This window comes from Apostichopus japonicus, chromosome 12, assembly GCF_037975245.1.
Source record: "Apostichopus japonicus isolate 1M-3 chromosome 12, ASM3797524v1, whole genome shotgun sequence".
Taxonomy (NCBI): Eukaryota; Metazoa; Echinodermata; class Holothuroidea; order Aspidochirotida; family Stichopodidae; genus Apostichopus; species Apostichopus japonicus.
The window spans coordinates 32,770,722-32,791,830 of NC_092572.1; the positions used below are offsets into that span (position 1 = coordinate 32,770,722).

Sequence of the window (21,109 nt, forward strand, 5' to 3'; positions counted from 1 at the left end):
ATCTGAGCGGAGCGCCACCATTGGTTGGCGCGGAGCGTACAAGGAAATGTTTGGTTTTACAAACCCCTCAGATGGCCGGAAACGGCCCTTCCCGAGTGTTCATTCTGGTTCCCTTGCCTCTTGCTACTGTAACTTGAGACACCTCAATTTTTATGTAGCAAAAGGGCACATTTTTAACCTGAGGAAAAGTGGGGGGGCACGTACCCCCTGTGCCCCCCCGGTTCTACCGCCCTTGGTTAGGGCAGAAAAACAAAAATAATAAACAAAGCAATAACTCCCATTGACAGGGTCCGACATGTTTGCTATTTTGGAACTAGTTGTAAATGGGGTAGGGGATCGTTTTCAAACATAACAGTCGTGTGATCCAAGGTCAACAAAGGTCAATTAGGGGTCAAAACTAGTATTTTTGCTATAACTTGAAAATAAAATGTCCGTCAGGGTTGGGAGTTACGCTATTGTAATCCATTAGTCATCTTTGTGACCTTTGACCTAATGTTGACCTCTGGTGACCTGTATTAGTTTCTTTGGTTATTTCAAGTTTTGTGGCCATATTCTAAAATGGCCTTCCGATCAAAATTGTCCATGGATTGACTCCTGTGCGACCTTCGGGTGCAAAGTTATCAGAGGTTAAGGTTATTTTAATAAAATATGCTCATTTTAGGAGATACAGGGCACAGAAAAAAGTTTGTCTATATATTAATATATGATAGAGCTCTGTGTGCTCTATAGACGAATCTAACTCCCGCTTTGAACAGACACCCGGCTCTTAAGTTATGAGGTGCCAATGGTTGGATTTGATACCTTCTTAGCAATAACATTGTGTGTGTACATTGGAGTGCACATCATTGAGGTGAACATTTTTAATAAAAACAGTCATGTCATCCAAGGTCATTCAAGGTTACTTATGGGCAAAAAATCTACCCACTTCTGCTAAATTTTGCAACAACTTCCAATTACGAAGGCTAAAATGGCTGGTATATTGGGGCCAGTTGTAAATGAAGTCGGGGCACATTTGCCAAAATAACCGTTATGTAATCCAAGGTCACCAAAGGTCAATTATGGGTTAAATATGTTTTTTTTTTTTGCAATAACTTGTGAAACTCCCACTGACAGAGTCTGACATTGTTGATATTTTGGGACTAGTTGTGAATGGGGTAAGCAATCATTCCAAACATAACATATGTCATCTAAGTTCGCCTATGGGCAAAAAACTGCCCAGTTATACTAATTATTGCAACAACTTCCAGTGAAGAAGTCTGACATGGCTGATATATTGGGACAAGTTGTGAATGGAGTAGATGCACATTTTTCTAAATACCTGTTATGTCATCTAAGGTCACCAAAGGTCAATTATATGGTCAATTCCATGATAAGGTCAACATCATACCAAAAAATTTAAAATCATTGTACATTAAAATTGTATAAGTTTCCAATAAATAGAATACTTGTAGTTACTAAAAATAATTTTTTCACCCCCGAAACATCATTTGTTTGATTATGGGGTCGGTTACAACAAATGGTTCCCGTTGTAACTAAATTATGAAAAATACAGTGAAATTTCATTTTGTGCAGATTTGTACATAGTAATCATAGATATCATCAGTTTTTTGGACTAATTATATTTGCTATAGCATAGTGCTCAATTTAAAGCTTCAATTTTTTTTCGACATCAAGGCATTAGACAATAGTGGTGAATTGAAAACACCCTCGATTTACTGTCACGCGAGTCACAAAATTTACTGTTTTTTTTTTTTCCTCCTTGCCTGCACAATAGTTTTACTCCAAATAATGAATATCAAGTCTTCACATAGACACCAAAAGGATTACTGAATTTTCCTTTCCAGAAGATATTCAAATTTTGCGGAAAATCACCCTTTATGAATGTCACGAGAGTCACGTCACGCGAGTCACGTCAAATCAAGATAGTGTTTCTACCTATTAACTGTGTGTTGGACTAATTATATTTGCTATAGCATAGTGCTCACTTAATAGCTTCAATTTTATTTTGATATCAAGGCATTAGACAACAGTGGTAAATAGAAAACAGTAAACACCCTCGATTTACTGTCACGGAGTCACAAAATTGACTGTTTTTTTTTTCCTCCTTGCCTGCACAATAGTTTTACTCCAAAATAATGAATATCAAGTCTTCACATAGATACCAAAAGGACTACTGAATTTTCCTTTTCAGAAGATATTCAAATTTTGCAGAAAATCACCCTTTACGAATGTCACGCGAGTCACGTCACGCGAGTCACGTCAAATCAAGATAGTGTTTCTACCTATTTACTGTGTGAAAATTACAGGGATGTTATATAGTTTGATGAATGAATCACTGATTAAAGATATCATATATGCATTCCCCTTTAATTAGGCAACTTGAATAATATGGGCACACATAATGCAACTAATTATCATAATTTCATTTGAAATATCAGAATTTAAAATCATGAATATTTATTCGCAATATAATGCCTATTTTATCACCACATTTGGAAAGTTAGCACATGTCATTGACTTTTTAGTATTACACTAAAACATAATCTATATTTGTATCTGGCAATGCCATGTGCTATGACTTGACAACCTTAAGGTCTTTAACTGCTCAATCATTCCCAAAATCCTATGAGCGAATGTATCTTCTCAAATATTACACTTTTGGTTTATTCAAATATGACAAATGAGAATGGTAATTTGAATCACATTTTGATAGATCTGTTTCTTCTATAACTTTCAAATGAGTGACTTCAACAGACTAAATATTGTTATAAATATTAATTGACAAAATATATTGCCTGAACAACTGTACTACCCGTACAGTATATTACCTACTGTCTGCAGTCATGAAGGTAACTCGGGGACATTAATATCATCTGGACATTCCCAAGGGAAGTACCTTTTGGACACTTTCTAGACCAATGGAATGTTATATTTCACTATGCAAGATCTGTACCTTCAATTCACTACTGCATTTGGTCTAGAACTATCCAAAAAGTGAACTTGTCACGCGAGTCACGTTTTCTTGTCACGCGAGTCACAATACATCTTCATCGTTATTTTCATGCGTTTCAACTTTTTTTCAAAGTTGCATAGCAATTGAGGTAGAGGTATTTTTCAACTTCGGTATGATTATAAAAAGTGGTTGGAAAATTTTTAATAAGACATAAGAAATCGAACATTTGTGTGTGCATTCTGATTTTTGCTAATAGTAACTGTCACGCGAGTCACGTTTAGTTTTTCGCCAATTTCACCCCCAATACTTGAGGTATAAATATTTTTTCTCTACTGTTGTAAGCATTAAGGCGTACATTCACTGCTACATTAATGCTTTTCTCCCAGGTAATTTCTTTATTTGTTTAATGATATCAAATAGAGAGGAATTTTAGTAAAAATGTCACGCGAGTCACCATGGAATTGACCATATGGCTCAAAATGTTTTTTTGGGGGGCAATAACTTGTGAAACTCCCACTGATGGGGTCTGAGATGGTTGACTTTTTAGGACTAGTTGTGAATCTAGGTTAAGCGATCATTTCCAACATAACAGTCATGTGATCCAAGGTCAACAAAATTCAATTATGGGTCAAAAACTCAATCTCCAAACTGATCAAAATTGTCCATGGTTGACCCCTGTGCGAACCTCATGCGCAAAGTTATCAGAGGTCAAGCTTTTGTTTGGTTTTGAGAGGTGGACTTCTGTTGACCTCACATGACCTTGGAATAGCGCCTCCAGTAACCTGTATTAGTTTTTAGTTGAATATTTGAATTTATGACCATGGGGTGACTCCTGTGCAACCAAAGTTATTAAGTACAGTTAGGATGATTCTGCAAGTTCTTATAAACAAATCTAACAAAAGTCAACAAATTCTCAAAAGGACCAATCACTGATTTGTGATATTTATGGCAATGATATCGTGTGTGTACATTCAACCCTGAAATAACAATTTTAGGATAGTGCTTCTAAAGTCCTTATAAGCAAGGAACCATAGTGCCCTTGGGCTCTTGTTTAGTAAAAAGATGAATCCTGCTTTCATGAAGGTCAAAAATGGGAAATTCTTGTAAAAATGATAACTATGAAAGAGAAACATGGATGGGTCTCACTGTAGTCTAGCACACGAATATCCCTCAATTGATTAGGTGAACTCTTTATCTTTTGATCGTGGTCATAGGTCATTTGAGGTCAGCAGGGACAAAATATGTGAAAGCCTTGTAATTTTAAACAATGTCTCGATTCGCAACCAGTTATTTCATCAAACCTTTAATGTAGTTTGCCATTTTGGTATCTTATTCAGTTCCTATGCTGAAAGCATCAGGAACCTATATTAAATTTCAAGTTTGCTTGTACAGTACTGTATTTGTATTACTGTGTCTGCATGTGATGCCTAAACACAAAAAATGTCAAGACTCCAGCCAGTTGGATTTGGCGTATAACAAGCAACAATGTTTCTTAAACTTTACACATGCAGTTTACAATGCCATCTAGCCAGAGTTTGAAGTGGGAGAGGGAGTCTGATGTCCCCCTGAAAGAGGGGTCTCAGACACAGTATTGTCCACCCATTGGATAATTTCTCTGGATTAGGGGTTAAACGCAAAATGTGTCTATCAATTCCAACATTCTAACTGCATTGTGCAGTTTAAGATTTCATGTTTTTGAACAGACTGTGGCTACAGCCCAGCACATACACCAAAGCAACTTCGAGGACATTCTAGATTAGTTTTGTTAGAAAATGACAGACAATGGCTACAGTACAGTCCCCTGTACACATTAAAGCATGTTTACTGTAGATGACATCCAACAGGACCAAAACCTTAATAAATTTGTAAAACATCACAAATGTGCAGTGTAGACTACAGTATACACACTTAACATTAAACCCCTACAGTATACATCTCAATACCTCTATGTATATATATTGTAATACTTGACAGCATCATGGTGTTTGCTTCTTCTGCCACATTGCTTGATCAATGCTCTTGAAATATTTTCCCTTGGTACTACATAGAATCGTTTACAGAATGTAATGTTTTGTAGCCGCAAAGCATTTCAGCCACAAATTATGAGGCAATTATGGCTTAATTTGGTGCATTGATCATCTGTGGTTACATCTCATCTGATAGAAGGTTACATCTAGGTGTCAACCACAGTTTTGCTGTAACCACCTGACCTACTGGTTCCAGAGATGCTTGCAAGCAGTAAAGCAATAAACAAAGGATGTTAGGCATCTGAAGTTTAGAGAGCTCTGTGCAAACGTGACCAGTAATACCACCAGTAGCCGGAAGTGTCTTACAGTTTCCTTCTGACCTGGCAGTAAAGCCTTGATTTGACAATGGAGTTACAAAAGTCTAATCATCTTAGATTGAACTGTTGCAAAGATATTGTTTGCTTGAAAGTACTGTATATTATACAATTGTGAAATCATATCAAGTTTGAAAGGTCTTCTTTCAGTGAGCAGATAGCTAGTGCTCTTTTAACGATATTTTGTTTGTTGGAATTGGCTTTAAAGCACTGTACATAATGAAGGATATACATATTGTTTGTCATTAAATCATTCTGTAAAGTAGAATAGATCAGTAATTACTTTTGCACATTACACTGAGTCTGTGTGCATTGAAATGTCTGTTAACAAATATACCCTAAATAATGTACATCTACAATAACCTTCTTACTTCCTTATTAGATAGAGGTCATAGGTCAGTTCACCTAAATATCAATAAGAAACAAATGGGAGAACACACAGTTAACTTTAGATGTGGTTTTGTAGATTTTCTTTCCTTCCTTACAATATATGTGATGTACAGTATATCCCATTAAGCCGATCAGAGGTCAATACCTATAGTAGCTGCTTTGACTTCATTTAGTGTGAGGATCTTCTGTGGGAGTAACCAGAATCTTACCCTCTTATGTGGAGTTAACGAGAAGTTCCAGTCTCAGACAAGCTGTTGGTTACATCTCAAACATCACTTTTCAGAAATCTTCTGACCAAGGCTAGTCTAAAATGAAAGTAATTGATGTGATTAGTTGGCAAAGATTTACTAAATCAATGGATTGATTGTTGTTTCTCTCTTCCATAGGCATCCATCTTCACCTTCAGCAATCTCAAAGAAGAACTGTCTTCAAAGCTTACCCAAACTGACTGTGGGAATTTAGGCCGCTACTTTTCACTACCACCCGATCAAGTGAAGACCATTATTACAAGTCCCTTGTACTCCAAGAACTTTCTGCTTGCCCTGGAAGAGAGAGGATTCATACATCCTTCAAATGTGAATCGATTAACTGATGCACTAACTGAGCTGAAGATCAACCATACTCACTTAGTAACAGAGACGTACATGAAGCTGAGAGGTAGGCCCCTAATCACTAGCTCTCTTGTAATTTTATGTATTTTGCTTCACCTTTGGTAGTTCCAAAATGCACTTACTTAAAAAGCCATACCCCTGCCCCTAACTTGCCCTATCCCCCTCCCCCTTCCCTACCCCTTCCCCCCAGAAAGATCCCACTTTAAGTATTGAAACATAACACAGGTGGTGATTTATTCTAGATGCTGGCAACCAAAATGTGCACACCAAAACATAATACATATGTACATATGTACATTTGTACAAGTGAGCAAAAGTCACCCTGTGCCATGATGTAGATTATGCATTTATCAGTGTGCCTGTACGTATCTTTGGATATTTAACAAAAACTGGAAACTTAATTTAATGTTTTACCTTAAACATTTCAGATCAAGAGACTGAATACGATAGATTCCTCGCCGGCCTCTCTGCTCATTTGACATTTTCCATAACAGTGAAACTGTGTGATAACTTTGAAGTTACAGATGAGAACAAGAACACAGTTATCTCCAGTCAGAATCCAGGACTCTCCTTCCTCCTGACAATTTATGAGATGGGTATAATTAATCCTTCTGATGTCAGCAAATTAGAGACTCCTTTAGAGGAATATCGTCTTCTCCAGGCAGTAGCTAAGATACACGAATACCAGTCCTTGGTACTTTCTGACGAAACTATGCCACGAGATGAAGGTATTTGTAAATTCATGTGTATGTAACAAACTTTTATACCCCACTGGTACAAGTTATCATGCCAGTTTTAAGGAACATTCCTGACTTTAGACTTCATAGCTCGAAAACAGTTAAACACACAAAATGCACTCATTATCTAAAAATATTATGTGTGGATTACAGGATATTTTAGGAATATAATAAAGATATAATATAATATATTATAGATTTTAGATATAAAATATTAGATATATTATATAGATATAATATATTTTAGGGATATAATGAATCTTATATATTTATACCTTATATCTTATAATATTTATATCTTATATATATTTATATCTTTTATAATATATATATATATATATATATATATATATATATATATATATATATATATATATATATATATATATATATACATATATATATATATATATATATGTATGTTTTGAACTGAAGCACATTGATGCAACTCACAGCTTCATAGCATTGTATGTTGTTGAGAAATATAATAATGCAGGTTTTTACTTTATTATGATGAGTGCATTGTTCTACTGTGTAATCTGTGATGACGTACAGTGACTATACCAACAGCTCTTTCTCTTGTAAAATTAAAGTTATGATATTAATCCTTTGGAAATGATTTAGTCGTGTCCCAGGAAGCTGCAGTTTGCAGTGTACTCAAATGACTTCACAATTAAACACTGCTCCTAATTATGGAGGAGTCCTACTTGATCAGTGACAAATAAATAAGGACAGTATCAATTCTTTCCATTTACGACAGCAATCATTGTGCAATTTTTGTCTCTAAATAAAAGAAAATTAATCTTTAAATTTGGATTTTTCAATAGTGGTACATGTACAGTAGTGTCTTTGAAAATAAATTGCAGATAGAGAACAGTATCTGATGGTATGAATGGATTATAATAACATCTGCATTTCCAATTCAAGTCTGGATGTATGGCACTATATATGTTATTAAATAAATATTGTTATTGCTGTTTGTATTTATTGAGTAATTTTTAAACTGACTAGCATGTTTGAGCAATGACAGTGTCTTAGTTTGTGTTAGGAGTAAGTTTCCTTTACATTTGAAGATTATACTACTGTAGTTGTTAAGAAATGTTACCAAAGATACAGTGTTACGAGATTGCCCAAACTATTGATATCAAAGCACACTTGTTTTTCAGTATGGTAGATGTTCTTTATATTGTCATAAACTGTGTAACATTTTAACTTGTTTCAATATAAATTGAACTGTGGTTTCTGTTTCCTTGTTTTAAAGACAAAGAGAGTTTATTCCTGAAATGCTTACAACAGAAGATGAAGAGTTGGTTTGAAACAATGACTCCTGTCCCCTGGATGAAGTCTTGTCAATGGAAATCTAATGATCTCTTTATTGCCAGCCGCTTAGTCTTAACAAATTCTGGTTCAAAAATATCTAGCAGAGAAGTTGATCGAAAATGTAAGCTGCACTACCGAGATATCTTTACTGATGAAAGACTAAAAGCAGAGACTCGAATCATTCTGGAAGGACAGCCAGGCTCCGGCAAGACAATGCTCTCCTCTCAGTTGGCCTATGACTGGTGTTGTGGAAAGCTTATGGATATCCCCATTGTCATCTATCTGCCCTTGAAAATTGTTGATGACATGACAATTATTCAAGCTATCAAGATGTTCTACATCCGTAAAGGCATTCCCATCACAGAAGAGGATATTGAGTCTATACTTAACAGTGGTAAGAAGAAAGTCTACCTCTTATTGGATGGGTTAGAAGAATACAATGGTGGAACCAAAGATGGAAGTCCCTCAGAGGTCATGAGAGTAATGACAAAGGAGAAACTGTCCAACTGCATTGTTATAATCACAGCTAGGACAGACTATGCCAAGCATCTACCTCAAGGTCCAATGTTGAAGATTGGAAGCTTTGGTGAGGATGAGAGGGATGAATACATTGAAAAAGTCTACTCTGATGATCAAACAAGTCAAGAAGATGTAAAGGACTTGATTGATAATGTTCCATTTATTCTTGATCTTTGTAATGTTCCACTACTCTTTGTGCTGTTAGTACATAACATTGATAGATTAGGAAAGTTACAAGTGGGTCAGCTTGACAGGGTTACTCCATTCGTGAAGGCCATTGTAGATATTCTGTGTCCTGTGCAGGATGAGGAAGACACCTCGGGACATCTGTCATACCAGCTGCAGGAATCAATTTGTGAAGAGTATGAGAGCAGTTCAGAGAGTGAAGCATTAACAGACTACCAAGAAACATACATTACATACCAGAAAACATATATTACACTGGAGGAACTTGCATTTAATGGCCTCTGTAAAGGAAACCAACAATTGTTTTGGCAGAAAGACTTTGTGGATAGACGTGTCACTAATAGCAATGCATGGATAGATTCTGGGATACTTGTTGTTGAGGAAGGAACTCCATTTAATTCCCCTGATAGGAATCTTCAGACTTTCTCAGGCAGTGGAACTCCCCAGACTGATTCCATCAGTGATGAGTCACTGAACACATCTAATGTTACTTCAGAGAGAAAGAGAGGGGTATCCCCTGATCCTGATCTCTCAGCATCTGTCAATCAATCAGAGAGTAAACCAATATTGGAATCGCAAGAGAAGAAATCAAAACCTTTACAGAAAGGAAAAGCTGCAAAATATGTCTCTTTACAGGTTAAATTCCTTCATAAGTTAATCCAAGAGTGGTTTGCAGCAAAGTATTTAGCCTGCCTCTTCTGGGGTCACAAATCAACTGAACACCATTACAAGTATCAATTGTTCAGAGAACACCTGGCTAACATAGACCCAGCTGATCTCCATTATGTCTTGCGCTTCACTTGTCACATCTGTCCTCCCAGCTTTCATTTCATTGCCAGTTTTCTATTGAGAGACTTTAAAACAGGAGATGGGGAGATTCCTGATTACATCATGAACTGCATCTGTCTTTGTTTTGCTGAGCATGATGAGTACAAAGGACACAAGTTCAAGGACATTGTCACCGAGATCTGTAGAAGAGAATCCGTCAACTTCAGCTCTGAAGATAGTCGACTGCTGCTGAGGTCAAAGGTTTCTATGGTGACCTTTGCTTCAAAATCAAAGGTACAGTCACTTTTTTTTAACACTGTCCATTTCTAAAAGTAACTCCATATTCCTTAACATTTTGGTTGCATGAAGATGCTTGATGAACATTTCAGCCCGTCGAAATTTATGCTTGAGTGAATTCCCAGTAATATATACTTCATTATGTTTTATGATCAAGTCAGTGTTGAATTGGTTCTCTAATAGTGAGTACATTTTTTACCCCAGTCCTCTATTGCGATTGTACCTTCCCTTATTCCACGGGGCATTTAAATTTCTCAAATAGACCCTCTGTTATCTGTGAATACTGATGTCAGGTTTAAATGTGTGAAACACTCCGTTCCTTTTTAGGTTCCAATAAAGCGTCTGAAGTTTTCAGATGTGGTTGAAAATGTTACAGACAAGGCCCTTGTCTTACAGGACGATGTATGGCTTGGTATATTAGAAACTCTTGAGGCTATTGAAATGGATCGATGGGACCAGAAACTAATTGACAAAGATTATGAAGACCTTCTAAAATTCATTTTAAATTGTAAAGAAGTTAATGCAGCATGGTAAGTAGAAATTTAATATCTTTCGTTAATTGAAACAATGAAAACAGAACTGAGAATACATACCTACATGGAAATAGAGACAAAAATAGTTGAAGATGAATATAAGTAAAGCCAACAGGAAAGAAAAAGTAACTGTTGGTATCTTTCTGTAGGTCACACAGAGTTCATTTGTAACTGTTTTGTTGTTTACATAACAGACCAATGTACAGTATGCATTCCTATTTAATCAGGATATATAAAATATATGCACATTCAATAATACTTTTATGAAATATATACAATGCATGTAGAAAAAAAAAGACACAATGCATTGTAGACACTCATCAAAAACTCAACAGTGAAATGAACAACTAAACACATGGTTCAATATTTTAGCCTTTGCTGCTAAGAATTTCTGTATATAATAACAGTGTCTGCACCAGCCATGTATTGATTCTTCACCTTCTTTAACCCTAGTTTACTCTTTCCAAGTCCACCGAAGGATGTGACAGATGACAAGATTCTGAAAGCCTTACAATCCCGAAATATTTCAGGTACAATGTCACTTAGTAATTAATGAATACCACTTTTGTTTGGTTATGTAAATTAAGTCCCATGGTAGCATGTTGTAGGTAAATACTTACCACGCAGTCAAAGGAAGTAATGTGTAGTTGACTTGACTATTAAAACAAGTACAGTAAAATCTACATTGGTCTAACATCTTTGTTTGAAGCACTTTGTAATGTACTCAAAGTATAGAGAAATAACTTGGATCAATTGAGTTTTGATTCCTTGTCAAAGGCAACACAAATCTGCATCATATTGATTGTGTATATATGGGTGACTTTAGAGCTATACTGAGTTTGTGAGAAGCAGTTCTCATTTGAGATAACATGAGTTACTGTAAACTCTGAATACGTACTTTGTAGAAATGACAAACTTCTCCAAAACTACAGCATCATTGAGCTTGAGCATACATGTCATGTGGATTCACTTTCCATTGATGAGTGCAAGAACCCTTTTGTTTTCTGTGTGGAGGTCAAAAGTCTAGAAACCTTGTCACAACAAAAACTCCAAGTGTAAAGGGTGGCTGAATATTTGCACTTCTATGTAGATCCAGTAGTAAGTTGGTTTTCTGGTTGTTTAATTTACTTGATAGAAAGAAGATCATGAGAAAGATCAGATTGAGGCTATTCTTTGATTATCTTTTATCACTTACACTTAATTTCTGCAGGCATAACAGTATTTCTCACAAATTGGTAAACAATCAGTTGTTACTTTTCAATCAGTTGTTTACCAAACATGTAGTTATTTGCAGATCTAGTCTAGAACAAGATGTAACTGCAATTTCTTGGCAACGAAATGTCACCATTTAGCGAATAGTAAAATCATTAATTTAAGAGAATTGCAGTTATATTTGCAATAACCACAACAGTTATATGTGATCTAATATGCTCTTTGCAGTTGAATGGACCATTGGAGCCAATGTAATTCACACTTTAGATGTGCACACTGGAAAATGGCCGGTGAGATAAACATAATCTTTTCTTGTTTTTGTCAAATGATAAAGTGTTATTTGTTAAAATGCAAGTTTGTAAGCATTTTTCCATCGTATATTTGTTTTGATTGTTGATTTCGAGAAGTTCTGTCAGTTACCAGCAAATCTAAATTGATAATTGTTTCTATTGTATTTATCTGGAATTATTTCTTCAACCAGATGGAGTTTAGACTACACAGTAGGAACTCTAACGAACCATCAGCAACAAAAGCAGTTAAAGGTGTGTCTAGCTTAAACTTATTTATTTTAAACTTTATGATTCACAGTACCAAGGAGATAGTGGAATAACTCTTTTTTAGAAAAGGGATCATCATTGACTTATTGAAATTGAGTTAAGAAGAGTTTTACAAAGTAAACATTTTATAAAATATAATTAAAAATGTAATTCTGTAGCAATGATGAATAATGGAATAAAGTGAATAACAATGGCAGCACTAGCCCTTGACATAGTTTGTAGCTAAGTAGATAGGCTGAGATATCGCAATCTTCAAAGCTTGCAATCTTTGAGGATATAAAGATAGATCCTGACCTTAGTTTGGAACTATCCAGGTAGAAAAGGAATTTGGTCTTAGGTATCATTTTAACACTCACAGAGCCACATGTAGAGAACATGCTTGAGCTGGTAAAGTAAATCAGAACAGTTATAGTCTATGTGTGGTAACACCATAAACAGTGTGCTTCATTAGATTCAAGCAAACATGCAATGCACATGACAATTTAGTTGGATCGAAGTGGAAAGGGAAAGTGACATTTTGTGACCTTTCCCTCTTATATTTCACACTTCTATCACGCTCTGATTTACCTAACATGAGCAGTTAAGATTGTTTGTATTGCACAAGCTGGCCATTAACAGATGTAGAACTGTATACTGACAGATATGATACCCTCTAAACCAGTTGTTAAATATTGTTTTATGATATCTTTCATGATGCCTGAACATACAATATCTGTGGGTCTCATACAGAACCATACATAAGGTGAACAGATGGTATAAGCTATGTCTAACTGTAATACTCAGCAAGTTTATGGACTTTAATTTGCATAATTTATATCAAAGCTAATTGCATTAAATTAATAATAAGGTCAATGGCTCAATAGGGAGTTGTACTGACCATGGAGCTATAATGACACACTTTGAAGAACAAATAAACATACTTTATGGAGGCAACAGTGATACTTGACTCCACTGATTGATGTTAAAACTATTTAATTGGATATTACTGGGATGTTTGCTTTCTATGTAATTTGTGGTGCTATTCATGATAATCTCTTTACACTCATCAAAAGATAAAGACTTGGACACATCTCTTAGCATACAATCTTTGGTTAACAAGGAAGGAGGGATTTTAGAGATACCAGGGACTGGCGTTAGACTAGAGATTCCTTTTGGTGCTATTGATCAGGAATGCTTGATCCAGATGAGAATCATACCGATCAGTTTCCAAGAAGAGTCTAAATCATCATTTACCAGTAACTCAACAGCAGTAGTGGAACTTCTACCTGATAATCTGAAGTTACATCAGTTAGCAAAACTCACCCTGCCTCACTGTCTGCAGTTGAAGAAAACTGGTGAACGTAAAGCCATGGTGTACAGCAGTCACCATGCTAAAGGTACTTTATATATGTAGTGTAGGGACTCTGACTAAGCAGACATGGAAGAGACACCACACCCAGAGTATATGTATACTGGATGTATTGTTCATTCCTGGTATGCAGCATCTGTCACACCTACGAAGACTATAGTTGTGTCTATGTTGCCCTTAGTGTTGTCAACACACAGCAGATAATTGACAGTGTGTTAGGTTTCATACTCTTGATGCAGCAGTCTTCACATGAAGAAATATTTGCTTGCTAAATGATTGTACAAATTCTATCTTACAGCAGAGGTATGCAGTACATATTTTAATGTTGCTAGCTAATACAGCTGTCATCCTTCCATACATGTTATAAAGCTGACTTTCAGAAATTATAGGAATATAACATTTCATCACAATATAACTTAGTAGGTAAAGATGTTAATATAACCATCATAATGAAATCTAACGATGTCTTTTGTGCAATTTTAACTTACTACAAGTACCGCTGGGTTGCAAGCAAAAATTATTCTTGGAAGTTCTTTATGAACTTCTGCATTATCTGTAAAGTGTGTGCTTGAAAAGAAAGGAAAATTAAGAAATGACAGTATCAACTTTTTAGGCTCCTGCTATACTTTGTTTGATACAGGTTCTAAGCCAATGTGGAGACCAAAACCTACTTGTTTGTATGAGCTGAATGACACAAACTGTGTAATCTGGGTTGAAAGCTTTTCCTGGGAGACATGTGAGATTGATGGCAAAATTGTTGAATTTAAGAAGATCCAAGTCTTTGCTGCTGGTAACCTGAACCCACTTTCTAAAATAATACGCATACACGTTGGCTTCTACCCTAAACTGCCAGGTGAAAGACCGGTGAGTCAAAGTAAATGATTATCATTGTTGCAATAAATTGTTAGCTACATCTGTTTGTAATGTAATAATTTTAATTAGTGTAATTAAACAGTGATACAGTAAAGCCACTAACACATGGTTCAAGTTACTTGAAATGTTATTTATGTTAAACACAAATCAACTTACAGGACATACCACACTTAGAGTGCGAGTATCCAGTTGCATGAGTATGATTATGATGCCCAAGTGCAAGTATGAGTACAGGAAACATACATGAGTAGGAGTATGAGTACAGGTAAAACTCTATTTCTGATATATGTGTGATGTATTAATCTCCTTGGTCAGAATTTTGCTAAGGAAGCTTGTTCTAGTTTGTCAGAAATTGATGGAAATCTCTATATCTTTTTGTACATTATCAAGATCGATTTTCCATTTGGAGAGAACTTGCAGGAGGGAACAAGAAAGGGACATCAGGGGGTGGGGGGGGTTCTGAGAGCAGTGCTCCCAAATTTGTAGTCCAAACAAGGTATAACACCAATTAATAGTTTTATAGTATTATTGTTTGTAACAACACGTAGTAACATGCGATTTAACAAGAGGCGAGTAATTAATACAAAGGATCAAGTAATTGGAAAATTAGACACCATCATTAGTTAACGACACCGAAAAGATTACAAAAACACGATTAGTAAGCTACACTACAGTACAGTTGGTATACAATATAGAACTCTTTGTTTGGGAAAGAGGCAGTAGATTTTATGTCAAGTTGATATAAGTGTGTATATGTGTGTGTGCTGGCTGGGGGGGGGGGGTGGATGTTTCGATTACTTGGAAGAGAAACATCTTTAATGGTGAAATCAGCCACAGTATGTGCATGCAAAAACATCTGAATGTTAGAGAATTTTCCTCGAGGTAGATAACAAGATTTCACACTCGAGCAGTGTTTAAGAGATGCCATAGTGCATATTTTTACAAAATTTTGGATTACACTTAATATTGTAATGATAATAATAATGATAACGATAACCATAATGATAATGATGTTCCATAATGAAGTGTACACTCACTGTATACAACATGTTGTGAAGTTGTTTGAAAGTAAAATATATGCAGCGAATGTGTCCATACAAGAATAGGGTAATTACTGCAGTCATAATAAATATGGAAATAGACATGGGCGTTTGACTAAAAAAGTATGATAACCAAGTCGTTAGTACGGGCAGTGAGTACAATAAAGATTAGGAGTTCGGCAAAATGTACTCATCTACGAATGCAAACTCTGGGGATACAAGTCTGTTACATAATGCACATGTTAGACATCCTGCTTGTTGTCAAATATAATAATCTGATACAATATAGAATACCTCTGCTCTATGTGCTATAACTACCTATATAATTAGGATTCAGGGTAAATGGGCAAATCTGCGTTTAACTCATAACATATAAAAACTTGTCAACCAGCATCAATGTCCAGGGAAGAGCCCATGCTGGGCGGCACTAAAAATTACCGCCCAGCACTGTCTAAAAAATTGTGAATCCCACCCAGCACTATTATCATCTAAAGTCCCGACATTTGTAACATTATAATCAACAGAAATTGGGCCACATGTATCCTCGTTTCTCCCCATTTGTCAAATTCACGTAAACACAGGTGCGGAGATTTGGAGTAGGGGTGGCTTTAAGCTGCAGCATGCAGTATCACACTATCCTAGCTCTGTATACAACTTCAAAAAGCGAAAATGTCACCCCTGCCCTTAGACCTCTCCCCCAGGGCGGCGATCAGTATACCCGGCACTCAGAAAATCCCGGGCACATCCCTAAATGTGATAATAATATCAAGTAGGGATGACATTTCATAGAGATTGAATCACAAGTAATAGTTTAAGCCTGTTAATTTCACATCGATGTATTGATTATATCTGTTTTGTTTTATCAATACTTTGTTTATTTTCTGTCAAGAATAATTTTCAAATTTTGAAAGAAATTTCGTTCCTATTTCGGAAAGAGGGAAACTTGCCTTTGAAGATAATATTTAAAGAGGTACTGCCAAAGTCCTGGAAATATATAGGAGAGGAAAAAGTGAAGGTAATTGTCTTTGATTTCTTCTTGTTGACCATTTAACGCAGGTTTAATATTCATGTGTGCTTCGGAATGCCTGCATATTAAGCACCAGTCTGTGAAGATGTTCAAGTTGTTTCACCTGCCAGGGGCTCCATAAACCTTACACCTAATGTATAGTGTGTCAAAGGTCATTTGGGGTTAAGGCAGGTCCAAAGATTAAAACCTTCAAAATGCTTCAGGATGAAAGTTTATGGAGTGGTTGGTTGATGAGTTGGCACAAATGTTTTACAAGGATAAGAGGTCAAAGGATGTTTCAGGGAATAATTAACTGAAAAGTGAAATATTTTTCAAATGAATCTTTTTTATTTGGTATGTATATCATGAATCCAAGTAGCAGTAATCAGTAATGTAAGGTCAAAGGTTCTTATTGAAGCTATTACGTAGCAAACAAACGGAAGCATGCTTTTCCAACCTGAATATGTTCTAGATGCTTGTTCAGATTTTCAGCAACCTTGGTTTAAACAGTTCAGTGGCATGCATCGGATTTGGAAGGTGGGGGGGGGGGGGACTTTACTGACTGATATTGGGAGGTGTCTGATGGGAGTGGTGTCCTACCCGTTTGGAAAGTTTTTTACTTGGAAAACTAGCTAGGCACATACTTTTGTTACCATTTACTACTTTCAAGCTTGTACAATTGTTGAGAGAAAAAAAATCATTTTTACAGATTATTCATAAAGTCATGAAGAAAAAACATAAGTCACTCGGAGACATAGAATTAATGCTTACATGGAATATAGAAACAAGAAGGATGAGGCATGTTTGAGTTTCACCCTTGAAGGAGGGGGAGGGGGGAGGGAAGGGGAACAGTATGTGATACTGAATTAACACAGAAACGTAATGTGCGGTGTCCTAATTGATATTACAGCTGATGTAGATAAAGGGTTATTCACTGACTGAGTGATATCCTTGACAATGAGCTTCCCCAGACTATCAACATAGGTGGGGACCCCCCCCCATTTGCATGCCACTGGAAGGTGGCACAATATTAAGTACAGCATAATATATCAGGGCTGATTTTGTGCATGTTACATACATGAAGTCGGTTACAGTATATAATTTCCCACACGGTCAAAATTCAGTTATTCACATAAGCATTGTTGGTAGATAAGTCAAGCCCAGTGGTCAAACTGTTCCTTGGTTTGATGTCTGTTAAATGGAAATTTTTTTCAAGGGATGTTAATTGTCAAAACTATTTCTTAAGAATGGACTTGATTCAGTCAGTGACTTAGTTGATCTACATTAAGAGTTTATTGAAATCCAGTGGATAGTTTCTGTCAATCACAACAATTGTCTGCCTATATTTTGAGTCTTTTGAGGTGGGGTTGGGACTAAGGTCTTTTTTCTCAGATTAACCATTTCATCTCCAAAGTAAGTATTTACTTTGATAGTTTGCAGAAAGGCTCCCATAATCTGGAAGGGGACAAACAGTAGTATCTCAAATCAGTTTGTTATATGTTTACACAAAGAGAATATGGTGTTTGAAACTTCATAGTTTTTAAAATTTAGTCACTTTGCCAAAGTCAAAAGGGGGATTGTTGGTTGAGGGCAACAGAGGCAAAACTGTCACTTTAGAATAATAAATGCTTGAGTATTGCACATTTCAAAAAAAGGAAACCTGCCCTACATCAGATGACTAACAGTTAATTTTACTTTGCTGCAGACAATACCTTATTTATACGTAGCAGCCCATGAGGTCTGTGGGTGTTCATTTTTCTTCGAGAAGGTTGGAGAAGAAAATTGTTTTTTAGTCTTCGAAGCTGCTCAGAAAGATCTAGTAGAGTTGATTGTCGACTTCAAGGTTTGTGAACAGTTTATGTATTCATCTTGCCTTTAAGTTATCACTTGACATCATTTATCAGCCTATGTGAATTCTTTGACTTTTTTTGGTAAAGATGAACCTGCACTTCAATATAAAACTATTGAATATGTTCTACCTCAGTGCATGCACGTACATGGAAAACAACATATATTTTCATTTAGTAAGCCATTAAAGCTCTTATGTTTTGTTCTAGTAATTATGCTATGATCTATGCATGCTTGAAATTAGGTCTTTAACTGACACATATTGATATCTCATCCCTACACATAGTATCCTGGCAATGAGATATTGTACCCTAAAACCTATTCTGTCAGGTTGGCATGTGCGTGTGTAAGCGCATGTGTGTATGTGACACCCTTGTTTGGAAACATGATTTGTCACGTTAGGTAACTTCTGCAGCTTCCCCATAATTAGTGCAAGATCCGTAATGATTTTGAGAGAGGTCAAATGTCATTAGCGGTCAGCAAAGGGCAAAATGTGAAAATCTCCAGAACCTGATCATCAAAGGAAGTTTAGTATACATGATAGTATATCCGTTTGTAGTGTAAAGTATTTGGAGAATTTGGAGTAGTCACAGTTCATATAAAGGTCACCAGGGTCAGAAATCCTTGTAAACACGATATCTTCTGATGGGAAACTTTATTAGCTCTCATATTTAACATTTGTCTTTCATATACTAACTTCTAGAACCCTCCTATTTTGGGTGTAGGTCAAAGGTCATTTGGGGTCAGCTGAAGTCCCAAAGTGTCTGTATCTTGAGAACTTTGCCTACAAAAGAGAACAAATATGCATGCTGCATTACTAAATGATAAATGAAATTGCTCCACAATGTGCTATAGGTGAAAGCTCATTTAAGAAGTCAAAATCTACCCTACAAACGTTCTAAAAGTCAAGTCTCAATGAAGGTATGAATTCTGATTTGACTTCCCCATATGTAGAAGAATGTCTTTGCTGTTTTAGGTGGAGGTCTAAGGGTCAACTCAGGTTCTTGCAAAATGAACTTCAGTCAGGATTAGCTTGCCACCCCCCCCCCCTGTGCTGCATATATAATATATTTAAAGGCAAGTAACCACTGGGAGTGGTTTCCCTCTGGTTATATTTTTAGGAACTCTGTGTTAGTTATATATTCAATAGATCATTTCAGCATGGTAACTCCAAAAGTGAAGCTCGGATAAAATACATAATTGGAGTTAACAATGATAGTTCCTGTTTAATGATGTTGACCTCTGGTTAACTCAAATGACCTTTCACCTCTATTCAAATGGATATGATTCTAAAGCAATAATTATGGGAAACTTCAGTAATATAGTTTGCATGACCTTTAATTGTACCTGGAATGTAGATTTGCTTTAAGTAAACTGTACATATATCCTTTTAGTTGAACTCCAAATGTAACGCTTGGTTGAGCTTCATAGTTGCTATTCTATGTCGAGATGCTCATGTATCAGGAACCAAACGGTGAAAGGTCTTTTAAGGTCAACAAACGTCAAAAGTTTTAACATCTTGTGAATTTAATTTCAATCTTGTCTGCAGTGCTGTACTTAATATCCTCAATTGTGGCAAGTAATAATTCACTTTTAAGTGCAATTATGGCTACCTGTTTACTAGTCAATATTATCATACTGTGTGTCTATTTACTCATTTCAACATATTTAATTGCAGGACGTATCAGCATCATCTCTCTCAGGCAATCCTGTGACATCACAGTCAGCAGATGTCCAACACTCAAAGAAGAGACGGTTTATTGAATCTACAGCTGCAGTGATGGTAAAATTCAGTATATTTGTCATCTACGGCTTTTCTCCAAAGCATTGATCAGTTTGACATTAAACCTATATAAAGATGAAAAAAAAATTTGAGCCCATTAAGGACTGATTACAAGTGATGGTGACAATGCTGGAATGTTGGAGTTGCACATGTGTAGATCATTTCGGAAAATTTCTTATGTTGGAGCTCGAGGAAATGACAAGAAGTCATGATGACTTAACAACCTATCAAATTTCTAGTTTGGCTAATAGAGAATGAAGGCAGTTAAGACATACTTTCCATATTGTTGCATGTCATTGACATGGTACCATATTGTACCATCTTTACCAATGTAATTCAGTTTGTAATTATTGCTTTAAGTTACACACTCATATTAAGCTCTTGCCTATACTAAATGATTAATAAATAAATTTTTAAGAGATAAAAATTAAACAATTAAGTCATGTCAAAGCGTGAGTGATAAAAACTATTTTAAACAAGTCTGATTGTATCTTTGTATTTCAGAGTACTGATTCAATGTCAAGATTTTCTCAAGAAGTTCCAACTGTTTCCAATGTACAACATCAGAATACCATGGTACCAGCATATCATAGTAACCCTTCAACGGTGCCACAAGGTAAATCTGGAATGTAACAGTGTGTATCACCTTACCATCAAAACATTACTTTATTTTAGTGAAAAATGTGAAATGTCATTCATAAAGAATTGAAATATTCACAGTATGTAGCACTAATATGTTGAGTAGAACGGTGACTATATTAAAATCGCCATCTTTAGCCAATGAATA

The 21,109-nt window shown here is 35.8% G+C and overlaps 2 protein-coding genes across 3 annotated transcripts in view; both read left to right on the forward strand.

The window, feature by feature from the left end:
• The window catches only part of LOC139977725 (uncharacterized), a 173,024-nt gene that overhangs the window by 133,454 nt on the left and 18,461 nt on the right, over positions 1-21,109 (forward strand). The window contains exons 20-32 of the mRNA XM_071987243.1: positions 6,071-6,341; positions 6,724-7,023; positions 8,294-10,119; positions 10,450-10,652; positions 11,109-11,185; positions 12,096-12,157; positions 12,349-12,409; positions 13,477-13,800; positions 14,413-14,636; positions 16,575-16,700; positions 18,397-18,534; positions 20,218-20,322; positions 20,827-20,938. Of these exons, the coding sequence (XP_071843344.1) occupies positions 6,071-6,341; positions 6,724-7,023; positions 8,294-10,119; positions 10,450-10,652; positions 11,109-11,185; positions 12,096-12,157; positions 12,349-12,409; positions 13,477-13,800; positions 14,413-14,636; positions 16,575-16,700; positions 18,397-18,534; positions 20,218-20,322; positions 20,827-20,938 (3,829 nt within the window). The remainder of the gene's footprint in view (positions 1-6,070; positions 6,342-6,723; positions 7,024-8,293; positions 10,120-10,449; positions 10,653-11,108; positions 11,186-12,095; positions 12,158-12,348; positions 12,410-13,476; positions 13,801-14,412; positions 14,637-16,574; positions 16,701-18,396; positions 18,535-20,217; positions 20,323-20,826; positions 20,939-21,109) is intronic.
• Positions 1-21,109, forward strand: part of LOC139977739 (uncharacterized) — a 292,233-nt gene that overhangs the window by 18,794 nt on the left and 252,330 nt on the right. The window lies entirely within an intron of this gene.